Raw genomic sequence first — 13,012 nt, forward strand, 5'->3', positions numbered from 1 at the left:
CTTAGTTCAATCAGAGTACCCCCTCCCCGCCGCTCCGCTCAACCCGGTCCCCCTCCCCACCCCCCTTAGTTCACCTATTCAGTGTCCCTCCAGCTGTTTCCCCACTACAACTCCCAGCTTGCTCTGACATCTATTGGCTGTAGGGCATGCTGGGAGTTGTAGTGGGGAAACTGGAGGGATACTGTATAGGTGAACACTCAACCCCCCCGGCATAATACTTTACCTTGTCCCCGGGAGCCTGCGCGCATCCACTTCCTGCAAAGCGCTCGCTCCCGCCTGTCTGATTGACAGGCGGGAGCGAGCACCGCAGTGACTGAATTTTGACTCATTGCCAGTCTTCAATGAGTCGAAATTCTGTAGTGACGTCACTGCAGAATGCATTCGACCACAAGGAGGGCTACCCCTAGTGGCTGAATTTAAAAATGATTTTAAACTGGTTTAATCTGGGGGGTACTGCCTTCCTACAAGGGAGGGGGGGTTGTCTGTAGGGGTGTCTGGTAGCGCCCCCTACAGTACAGGGAGGTATTACATGTTGTGTACTCTTTACCTGTATTACTGAAGTGTATGAACAGACTGGTGTCTGGTAGCGCCCCCTACAGTACAGGGAAGTATTATATGTTCTGCACTCTACCTGTGCTAGGGTTAGCTGCACCTTTTGGACACCAGGTGAGGGCGGCTACATTTCGCGTGTACTGTACAGGACCCTGAATAAGCTCCTGTCCTCTATATAGACCAGTCTTTCCAAACCAGGGTCCCTCCAGCTGTTGCAAACCTACAACTCCCAGCATGCCTGGACAGCCTTTGGCTGTCCAGTCATGCTGGGAGTTGTAGTTTTGCAACAGCTGGAGGCACTCTGGATAGGAAATAACTAACAGTGATTAAACCTCCCAGCAGCTCTTTCTTACTCTTATATGTAAGGACTTGCTTTATCAATATTAGTTATCTGCTTATTTTTCTTTAATCCTCACTTTTTCCTATTTTTGGATGACATTTTGGGGCTTCAGAACCAATTACCAGGTTTCCACAGAGTTCTGGTCTCAACATACAATGGTTTCAACATAGAATGATCGTCCTGGAACCAATTAATATTGTAACTTGAGGGACCGCTGTATATTGGATTGTATCCAATATACATTAAACATTTGCAAAAAAACACCACTGTACCATACAATTTGTATGGTACAGTGGTGTTTTTTACAAATGTTCATTTGTTCAAAATGTTCAAATTTTATGCACATTAAATGCAACAGCAGTATTTGCACAGTGCACTGTAAACCTCCATTATTATTTATATAAAGTGTGCGTGAACTTAAACTGTATGGCTATGCTGTGGTTCCTGTAGGCTTCGCGTGCGTTGGGGGGGGGGGGGGGCCTCCATGTCTATTTTGCTTGGGGCCCCCAAATTCCTTCAAAGGGCCATGTCAGCATCTACAGTGTTAGGTTGACTTCACACTGCGTTGACAGTGCCCATCGGACATATATGGCTTCTTTCACACTGCCGTTGTGACACATCTGGAAACCCAGGGAGAATAGCAGAAGAAAAAAATACATCATGCTGATCACAGTAGCTGTTAATTGTATGGTCGGAAGAGGGGTCCCTTCTGACATCCTTTACATCCTAAGGGCTTGTGCACATATGTCCAGTGCCCGGAATATTTTTCTCCTGCTACTCCCATCAAAAAAAAAAAAAAAACGGCACCCCGCAGACCCCATAAAAGTAAATTGCAGCCGTCAGGAGCTGTTGTTGCCCGTTGTTGACGACCGTTAAAAGGCACACAAAAAAAAAGACTATTAATGACAAATAGAATAATTGGGGGGGTCATCTCCAATGCACCCAGTCACTGACAGAAGGGACACCACTGCGACCAGTCATTTTCTGAGTGGGAAGGTCCTGCTGGGATGACTCATCTAAGAACCAAAAAGCAGCAGTGATGAGTGGGGGACTGGGTGGAATCACACCGGGAGCTTTGAGGGGGGGGGGGGGGGATCAAAAGGAGGTAAATATAACATTTTTTATTTAACAACTCCCCCAGTCCTATGTTATGTCCTCAGATAACCCCTTTAAGTCAGCATTCCCTAATCTCCAGCACTTGGAAAGCTAAAACTCCCAACATGCTCTGAACTGATGGGAATTGTATTTTCCCAACAGCTGGAGAGCTACAGGTAAAAGAACACTGGTCTAAGACTTTATGTGATAGTAGGAAGCACAGTCTGCCTTGTTCCTACAGTCAAACTAAAGTGAACGAGAGAACAGACAGAATGCAAGTGTGAACAGAGCCTTAAACAAGAAAGCACGTGACCAAACACATCACATACTTGTAAAGCACCATAAATAACAATCATCAATAAATAAATATAAAAAGTACAGGTAGTAAAACTAGTGCGCAATGTTATACACCAACTAAATGTAGATCGGCACGTTACAGCCACAGTCCTGACACTACGGCCCACAGGGGGCGCCTCACTCACATCTTATCCTTCTGATGCTGGCGCTTCCCCATCTTTTCGGTTTGTTCAGCCTCACACACCGAAAGGAGCTCAAAACAACCCTCAAATGCCCCACTTCCGGTGGTTCCTTCCTAGCACCACTACACACCGGAAGCTACGGACCGGAAGCAGAGCTGTAGCCATCTTGGGACTCCTGTTGTTCCTTTGTGGAGGAGTACTAACATGGATGTCTATGAGCGCTGTCTAGTGCTGAAGTACTTTGGGCGGGGGCTATCGCTGGCACAGTGACGCTATTCTGGGGTCGTCATCCATTGCTTCTGGCTACGTTGATGCAGCTACATAGGGTGTACATAGGCCTCCCAGTATGAATACCGGGATATAGGACAAAGGTTTTTTCTGTACAGTGCACAGCAGTATTTTATGGAGGGATTCACACAGCTCTCCTCTGCGGTAAAAGGGGCACCCAGAATATAAAACTGGGGCTAAAAATACTGCAATGTTACAAAAGTGAATCTATATAAATAATATCCTCAGCTTATATATACTGCTCCACTGATCCAGTTTTTTATTTGTTACATCACTGTTTTCCAACCTGTGCACGTCCGACTGGTGCAAAACTACAATTCCCAGCATGCCCAGACAGCCGAAGGCTGTCTGCGCATGCTGGGATTTGTAGTTTTGCACCCGCTGGAGGTCAACTGGATCAGCGGTAGACGATTTCGCCCGGTCTTCTTACCCAAACCTTGTAGGAAATGCAACTATGACGCTGTTAACCTCATATCTTAGCCACATATCCCTTCCTCATATCTCGTCCTCATATCACAACTTAATATCCCTTCCTCATATCCCATTCTCATATGCCGACCTCGTATCTCGTCCTCATATCCCATCCTCATATTCTGATCTCATATCCCTTCCTCATATCCAGACTTGATATCCTATTCTCATCTTTTCTGGACATCCTCAGGCAGCACATACAAAGAGATAAAGGGGTCCTCCCATGGAAAACTATTTTTATATCAACTGGTGCCAGAAAGTTAAACAGATTTGTAAATTACTTCTATTAAAAATCTTAATCCTTCCAGTGCTTATTAGCTGCTGAATACTACAGAGGAGATGGTTTTCTTTTTGGAACACAGAGCTCTCTGCTGACATCATGACCACAGTGCTCTCTGCTGACATCTCTGTCCATTTTAGGAACTGTCCAGAGCAGGAGAAAATCCCCATAGAAAACATATGCTGCTCTGGACAGTTCCTAAAATGGACAGAGATGTCAGCAGAGAGCACTGTGCTCATGATGTCAGCAGAGAGCTCTGTGTTCCAAAAAGAAAACCATTTCCTCTGTAGCATACAGACCCTAAAAAGTACTGGAAAGATTAAGATTTTTGTATAGAAGTAATTTACAAATCTGTTTAACTTTCTGGCACCAGTTGATTTAAAAAAAAAAAAAGTTTTCCACGGGAGTACCCCTTTAAAGGAGAATTCCCATAAGTTTCAGATTGCGGGGGTCCGACCGCTGTGGCCCCCCACAATCTCCTCTATGGAGCCCCAGCTCTCCCTCAGAGCGACGCATCAAGGCCCCTGCCCGAAGCGGGGGCTGCCATGTCCCCTCCATAGATAGCCGAACAGCTCTCCAATAGAGATATATGGAGGGGGCATGGCGGCCAGGGCTCCGTACAGAAAATCACAGGGGGCCAACTTGTGGATAGGGAATAAGTTTTTCTGTACTTCTAGGCATGGGACTTCTTTATCCCCTTAAAACATTTTATTTTTTTTTTTAAATCAACTGGTGCCAGAAAGTTAAACAGATTTGTAAATGACTTCTATTTAAAAATCCTATTTCTTCCAGTACTTATTAGCAGCTGTATACTACAGAGGAAATTCTTTTCTTTTTGGATTTCTTTTCTTTCATGACCACAGTGCTCTCTGCTGACACCTCTGTCCATGTCAGGAACTGTCCAGAGCAGGAGAAAATCCCCATAGCAAACATGCTGCTCTGGACAGTTGCTAAAATGGACAGAGGTGTCAGCAGAGAGCACTGTGGTCGTGACAGAAAATAAATCCCAAAAGAAAAGAATTTCCCCTGTAGTATACAGACACTAATAGGTACTGGAAGGATTAAGAATTTTTAATAGAAGTAACTTACAAATCTTATGATGATTGATTACGTATAAACGGAATAAAACTTTACAAAATTACATCAAAAAGAAACAAACCCCCAAAAACCTAAGTGAGACCTGGCTTGATAGCATTAGACCCCGCGGGAATTTTCCATGCGGAACATGCTCATTCTGTAAGTTCAATCTGAATAGTGATCTGATAAAGTTAGGTGAACACACGATTCAAAGCAAACATTTTATTACATGCCGGTCCACACACACCGTTTACGCTTTACGTTGCGGTTTCTATTATATAGGTAAAACAGTTAGACCCTTGTTTCATCGAGTGAGAGAGCACCTCCAATCTTCAAAGACAGTTGTAGGAGCCGCAAAATGTATTAGTCATATGCAAGACATACATGGAGGTTCCCCAGAAACACTGAAGTTTGGAGCCCTAGAAAGGGTGGAAAAGTCAGTTAATTTCGGGGATAAAGATCTACAACTGTTACGAAAAGAAGCATTCTGGATTGCACATTTAAACGCAACAGGACATGTTCAATCCACAACTGTTTATCTTTCTGGCACCAGTTGATTTAAAAATAAAAAAAAAAGCATTCCACCGGAGTACCCCTTTAAGGACAGAGTGTTTATCCACTTTCATTTTTTCCTCCTTACCTTTTAAAAATCATAACCCTTTCAATTTTGCACCTACAGACCCATATGATGGCTTGTTTTTTGCAAGTCTCAAAAACGTGAAACAATTGAGTTCCTTCTTTTTTTTTCATATAAGGAAAAGCACCTACTCTAGGAGCTCCAGGCAACTCCAGTCGGACAATCTGATTACAACACGTGTGTAGGGCTATTCAATGCTTACAGCACGCCAACATTAAACAGTATTAGTATTCGTGAGTAATAAAATGCAATAACTCACTGTTATCAGGAAGATTCTTCCGGCTTTATTTTTCTTTTTTCATAATATTGCACAAAGACGGTCTCACAGGACTCAATAAGTTACATAAAACAGCAACTTCATAGCAGCAATATCGGTACTTTCATCAGTCATGGCACAACGTTTCAGGGGCGGACCCCCTTATTCATGCGCAAAGACTGCTGGGAAAAAGAGCTTCTAAATAAGTCAAACAGCTGTTACTAATTGGTATAGCCTCATAAAGTGTATATGTGCACATATAGATTTAAAGTATTACAAACCAACGAACATACTATTATATGACCTATAAAAATGCCTTAAAGCTACATTGTTCATTCATACCTTTCGGTACGAGAGTTTCCAATTCCGTAATCCAAAACGTTTCCCGCTGAAGCAAGCGTTTTCATTAGTGTGAACTGATACCTGTTCAATCACCTGCCACCTTAAATCTGATACTTGAGGTTGAGACTCTTTAAAATGTCGTGCTACTGTTGTTTCACCGTACTTATTTGATTTAATATCTGATTCGTTATATTCATTTTTTAGAGCTTTTCTAACTGCCGCTCTATGCTCATTGATTCAAGTTTTTATATTTCTAGATGTTTGACGTATATAACATTTGCCACTAGGGCATTTTAATAAATAAATTACATCCGTAGAATTACATGTAAAAAAAACCTTTGATCTGAATTTTATGTCCTTTTGTAGGATGATGAATGACATCTCCTTTGATAATACCACTACAATTAATATAAGCGAGACAGGCAAATGTGCCCTGTCTCTGTGAGGTGTGCTATACTAGTAGAGAGATCCCAGATCATTCTGCCTTAATAGTTACCTTGTCCCTAGGTCCTAGGCCCTCCTCAGTGTCCTGCTTCAAATACTTGGGAGTGGAGGTGTCCCCTAAAAACTCTGAGTTTATGGCCCTTAATTTGGATCCTCTACTCAATAATACATTTACTTGTTTACAGGCGTGGGATTGCTTGCCCTTGTCCTTGGCTGGTAGGCTTAATATTTTTAAAATGATCTTTCTCCCCAAGTTCGTATACCTCTTTCACTTGTCCCCTATTACTCCTCCCAGGGTTTTTTTTTGTTAAACTTAACTGAGCTCTAAGATCCTTCTACTGGCAGAATAAGCCTCCGAGGTTGGGACAAGCTCTGCTCTAGGCACCTAAGCCGAGGGGGGGGACTAGCCACCCCTAATATGCATAATTACTTTCTAGCTTCACAGCTGGTGTACGCGGCCTGGTGGATTGACCTGGACCTTTCTAATACCTTCACAGCTTTGGCGGGGGCTCTCCTGGGTTCTTATGAGACGCTGACTAACAGGTTATATAGGTATGTTCCCTCTCTCTCTTTGCCGGAACCTATTAAGACGGTGGCTGCGGTTTGGTCGGTGGTTACCGGACGCTTCCCTCAGCCGGTTGTTTCTCCCAGAGCACCCCTGTGGGGTAATCCACTTTGTAACACTTACGGGAGTTGGAGGCAGCCGGCTTTTGGAGCTCCCGGGGAATCAAATTTGCCATGCACCTGTTTGGAGAGGACTGTGTCTTCCCTTCCTTTGCTGAGGTTAGAGAATGTTTTAATGTCCCTCAGGATGCAACTTCAGGTATCTTCAGCTGCGACATGCGGTCTCTGCGCAGTTTGGTTCCCTGGAGGTTACCCCTGTATTTAATTAATTGGAACTGCTCCTGGGGACCACCGACCTGGCGATGCCTCTCACTCAGAGTTATGCCCTACTGCAGTCAGTGGGTCCGGACCAGTTTGCTATGGCGCAGTTGAAGTGGGTTGTGGATATTCCCAGTCTTTCAGAGGATATGTGGAAGGAGGTTGTCAAGACGTATTATTCTACAGTAGTTAGTGCTCGGGATATGCTTATTCAATCCTCCGTTTGTATTATACTCCAGTTAGACTACATCGGATGGGGGTCTCGGGGTCGGAGATCTGTTTTAGGTGTGGGAGTGAGAGGGGCACTTTTTTTTTACATGCGGTTTGGACTTTGTTCCTGCGTTGTGCCCTTTTGGAGGGAGGTTGTGACGTTCTTGTCGGATCACTTAGAATTCCCCTTTGTTTTAACCCCAGAGGTATATTTGTTGGGGGTTGTTAATGGGTTGGTGACAGGCTCTTATAGGCGCGTTTTGATCCGTTTCCTTTTGTGCCCATAAAGTTATAGTGATGGCCTGGAAGGATGTGTCCTCACCCCCTCTGGCCCGGTGGATAGCCCTAGTTAATAAATATGTCCCATTTTACCATGCCCTATATATTAGGGCTCCGTGGTTGTTGCTAGATGTCTCTACTGTTCGGGGGGGGGGGGGACCTCTCAGTCATAGAATGGCTAAAGAGGTTTCGGGGAGCTCCTAGGGTTTGTTTGGGTGTGTGTGTATGGTAGTGTCTATCTGTGTTCTTTATGTTGTATTTCTGGGTGGGCCTCCCTTCCCTCGATTGCTCATACTCGTTCCAGTTATGTACTACGGTTCCTGTAGCATGACTATGCTGGGAGCGGAGAGGAGGGACTGCTAAATTGTTCTTTGATTGTTGTTCCAGTCGCTTAAAAACCAATAAAAATAGGTTTAGGAAAAAAAAAAAGTTGGCTCTGTTCTTTTCCCTGCTGCAATTAATACAGCGAGTTTGGTCTCCTCCCAGCCTGGCAGGAGACCAAACTCAGGAAGTGCTTCTGGCTGCACTAAGCTTGATTGACAGCTTCATAGAGCCTCACTGAAAGCTGCACAGAGCTTGAGGTCTTCTACTCATTACATCGCTGCAACGGATGTGACGGCGGAGGTTGTCCCCCAGCAGGCTTCAGGGATGTCACGCCTGCTGGGAAACATCCACTTTCTCCTGATACATCATACATGGTATGATACAGAGCATTTTAAAGCGCTGGCATTATATGTAGTTAGGGAACATAGCCTGAGTTAGTTTAGAAACGTTTTTTTGGTGACAGGTACTCTTTAATCCCTTAACCTGTTAGAGGCCGGGTCCGACCCCAACAACGTCCGGGACCCGTGGCTAATAGCGCGCGTCACTGATCGCCGTGCTGCGCGCTATTAACCCTTTAAAGTGAAAGTAAACTAATGCAGGTTAGCTCAGGGGGCTGTTTGGGATCGCCGCGGCGAAATGGCAGCATTCTGAACAGCTGTAGGACAGCAGGAGGGTCCCCTACCTTCCTCCTCGCTGTTCGATCGCCGAATGACTGCTCAGTGCCTGAGATCCAGGCATGAGCTGTCAAGCGGCAGAATCATTGATCAATGGTTTCCTCTGAGAAACCATTGATCAATTCAAAAGATCAGTGGGGGACATGTATCAAAGAATTTACACCGTTTGTGTGTGTAAATTCTTGCGCAGAATTTTGCGCAAGCTGTTTTTTTGCGTCTTTTTTGCGTACATTCTGATAGAACAGAATATGGGGTACCTTGGAGTGACATCTATAGTACACACGGATTTATTAACTGCGTAGTTTTCCTTTACACCCAAAAATTTTCCGCAAGTACCTTTTTTTGAACGCAAATATAAGCCATCTTGGACTTGACGTAGCAAGATGCTCTAAATCATTGATTCTATTTTTCAAAGAGTTGATTGAGGAGATTACTATATTTGCCTGCAATTTATGAAACTCATTGCGTTGATTGATAAATTTAGCGCTTCTGCGCATAATTTTGAATTTGGCAAAAGGGTTAAACTGCTTCTACCATACACAAATAATGATACATGTCCCCCAGTGTGTGCAGTGTTATAGCCCCCTATGGGAGCTATAACATCGCAAAAAAAAAAAAAGTGAACAAAAAAAAGTTAATAAGTATCATTTAACCCCTTCCCTAAGTAAAAAAAATAAAATAAAAAAAACCTGTAAATAAAAATAAACATATGTGATATTGCCGCGTACGAAATGTCCAAATTATAAAAATATATACCGTATATACTCGAGTATAAGCCGAGTTTTTCAGCACGATTTTTCGTGCTGAAAACACCCCCCTCGGCTTATACTCGAGTGAACTCCCCCACCCGCAGTGGTCTTCAACCTGCGGACTTCCAGAGGTTTCAAAACTACAACTCCCAGCAAGCCAGGGCAGCCATCGGCTGTCCGGGCTTGCTGGGAGTTGTAGTTTTGAAACCTCCGGAGGTCCGCAGGTTGAAGACCACTGCGGCCTTCAACATCATCCAGCCCCCTCTCACCCCCTTTAGTTCTGAGTACTCACCTCCGCTCGGCGCTGGTCCGGTCCTGCAGGGCTGTCCGGTAAGGAGGTGGTCCGGTGAGGAGGTGGTCCGGGCTGCTATCTTCACCGGGGAGGCCTCTTCTAAGCGCTTCGGGCCCGGCCTCAGAATAGTCACGTTGCCTTGACAACGACGCAGATACGTCGTTGTCAAGGCAACGGCTCTATTCCGGGCCGGAAGCGCGGAGAAGAGGCGCCCCCGGTGAAGATAGCAGCCCGGACCACCTCCTCACCGGACCACCTCCTTACCGGACAGCCCTGCAGGACCGGACCAGCGCCGAGCGGAGGTGAGTACTCAGAACTAAAGGGGGTGAGAGGGGGCTGGATGATGTTGAAGGCCGCAGTGGTCTTCAACCTGCGGACCTCCGGAGGTTTCAAAACTACAACTCCCAGCAAGCCCGGACAGCCGATGGCTGCCCGGGCTTGCGGGGAGTTGTAGTTTTGAAACCTCTGGAGGTCCGCATGTTGAAGGCCGCAGTGGTCTTCAACCTGCGGACCTCCGGAGGTTTCAAAACTACAACTCCCAGCAAGCCCGGACAGCCGATGGCTGCCCGGGCTTGCTGGGAGTTGTAGTTTTGAAACCTCTGGAGGTCCGCAGGTTGAAGACCACTGAGGGCGAATGATGAGAAGTGGATGATGAAGGGGGGGGGGGGTGTGGGGATGATGAAGGGGGGTGGGGATGATGAAGGGGGGGGGTGGGATGATTACAAGGGGATGATGAAGGGGGGATGTGTGGGATGATAAGGGGATGTGTGGGATGATAAGGGGATGTGTGGGATGATAAGGGGATGTGTGGGATGATGACAAGGGGATGATGAAGGGGGGATGTGTGGGATGATGACAAGGGGATGATGAAGGGGGGATGTGTGGGATAAGGGGATGTGTGGGATGATGACAAGGGGATGATGAAGGGGGGATGTGTGGGATGATGACAAGGGGATGATGAAGGGGGGATGTGTGGGATGATGACAAGGGGATGATGAAGGGGGGATGTGTGGGATGATAAGGGGATGTGTGGGATGATGACAAGGGGATGATGAAGGGGGGATGTGTGGGATGATGACAAGGGGATGATGAGGATGTTCATGACGGGTCTGGATGATGACAGGGGGGGATGAGGTATTTCCCACCCTAGGCTTATACTCGAGTCAATAACTTTTCCTGGGATTTTGGGTTGAAATTAGGGGTCTTGGCTTATACTCGGGTCGGCTTATACTCGAGTATATACGGTAGTTAAAATTCCAAACTCCAAAATAACGTATTTTTGGTCACTCTTTAGATCATGAAAAAATGAATAAAAAGCGATCAAAAAGTCCGATCAATACAAAAATGGTACCGCTAAAAACTTCAGATCACGGTGCAAAAAATGAGCCCTCATACGCGGAAAAATAAAAAGTTATAGGGGGCAGAAGATGACAATTTTAAACATACACATTTTCCTGTATGTAGTTATGATTTTTTCCAGAAGTACGACAAAATCAAACCTATATAAGTAGGGTATCATTTTAATCATATGGACCTACAGAATAAAGATAAGGGGCCTTTTTTTTACTGAAAAATGTACTGCGTAGAAACGGAAGCCCCCAAAAGTTACAAAATGGTGTTTTTTCTTAAATTCTGTCGCACAATGATTTTTTTCCCGTTTCGCCATAGATTTTTGTTTAAAATGACTGATGTCATTACAAAAGTAGAATTGGTGGCGCAAAAAATAAGCCATCATATGGATTTTTTGGTGCAAAATTGAAAGGGTTATGATTTTTCAAAGGTAAGGAGGAAAAAACAAAAGTGCAAAAACCGAAAAACCCTCCGTCCCCAAGGGGTTAAGGACCAAGCCCATTTTGACCTTAAGTACCAGGCCAATTTTATTTTTGCGTTATCGTTTTTTCTTTCTCACCTTCTAAAATCCATAACTCTTTTATATTTCCATCTACAGACCCATATAAGGGCTTGTTTTTTGCGTGACCAATTGCACTTTGTAATGAAACCTCTCATTTTGCCAAAAAATGTTTGACGAATCCAAATTATTATTTTTTATGAAGGAAATTTTAACGAAAACCACAATTTTGCACACATTGGAGGGTTATGTTTTCACACTATACACTTCACGGTAAAAATGACATCATCTGTTCTTTTTATTGATACCAAATTTGCTTATATAACATTTTTAGATAACTTTTTATTCATTTTTTTGGGAAAAAATTTGACAAAAAAAGCAGCAATTCTGGAATTTATTTTTTACGTTTACGTACAGGATCATTACCATTCTATTTTGATATTTCGGACATTTACGCACACGGCAATACCAAACATGTTTATAGAAAAAACTTAACGTTTTTTGGGAGTTAAATGGGAAAAAGGGACAATTTTCGTTTTTATTGGGGAGGGGGATTTTTCACTTTTTTTTACTTTTTATTTTAACATTTTTCCACTTTTTTTTTTTAAACACTTTTTAAGTCCCCATAAGGGACTATCAATGGCAATCAGTTGATTGCTAATACTGTTAAGTGCTATGCATAGGGAATAGCACTGATCAGTATTATCGGTGATCGTCTGCTCGATCTCAGACCAGAGCAGAAGATGCCGGGAGACGGCTGGAGGCAGGTGAGGGGACCTCCGGACACCACTACAGACGATCAGATCCCCGCGGCAGCGCTGCGGGCGATCCGATCATCTATTTTATATTTTAACATGCGCATTGCCGCAGATGCCGTGATCTGTATTGATCACGGCATCTGAGGGGTTAATGGCAGATGTCGGCCATTACCGGGAGAGGGGGGTCCCCGGCTGCAGAGTATGATGCGAGCACCGCTCCAATGCTTGCAGTCACACAGAGGACGTAAATGTACGTCCTGGTGCGCTAAGTACCGCCGCACCAGGATGTACATTTAAGTCAGTGGTCGTTAAGGGGTTAAATGATGTGCTATTTGCCCCAAATTTTGCTTTAAAAGGCGCAGTTAACACTTTTTGAGGCACACAAAAAAAAATTTAAGAGCCCTAATCACACAAATCTAAATATCCCCCCCCCATTGTGTATTTTTATTCTGTCTATATTTGGACCTCTGTGAAACTACAATTCTATAGTCTACAGCAGTGGTCAAATCACCCCATGGGATTAGATCAGTTCATGATACAAAATCCCTTCATTATTCGAGATCCACACTGGTGGCTGAAACTGAAGTTTTCAGAAGGATTCGTGAAGGAAAAGCCTCAGATTATCATGGATTATTCCAATTGGGAGTGGGGAATGCATCTAAATCATCTCTGGTTCCAGAACAAATTAACTTAGAAGGACCAATATCTATCCTCAAACACCAAAGAATTGAAGG

At 44.4% G+C, this 13,012-nt stretch overlaps 1 protein-coding gene across 1 annotated transcript in view; it reads right to left on the reverse strand.

Annotated features, from left to right (window-relative positions):
* Positions 1 to 2,615, reverse strand: part of PPIL2 (peptidylprolyl isomerase like 2) — a 46,751-nt gene extending 44,136 nt beyond the window's left edge. Inside the window, exon 1 of the mRNA XM_056532163.1 lies at positions 2,470 to 2,615. Within this exon, the coding sequence (XP_056388138.1) occupies positions 2,470 to 2,501 (32 nt within the window). The 5' untranslated portion in view covers positions 2,502 to 2,615. The remainder of the gene's footprint in view (positions 1 to 2,469) is intronic.
* Between the last annotated feature and the right edge of the window lie 10,397 nt (positions 2,616 to 13,012).

The sequence above is a fragment of the Hyla sarda genome, chromosome 1 (assembly GCF_029499605.1).
Source record: "Hyla sarda isolate aHylSar1 chromosome 1, aHylSar1.hap1, whole genome shotgun sequence".
NCBI lineage: Eukaryota > Metazoa > Chordata > Amphibia > Anura > Hylidae > Hyla > Hyla sarda.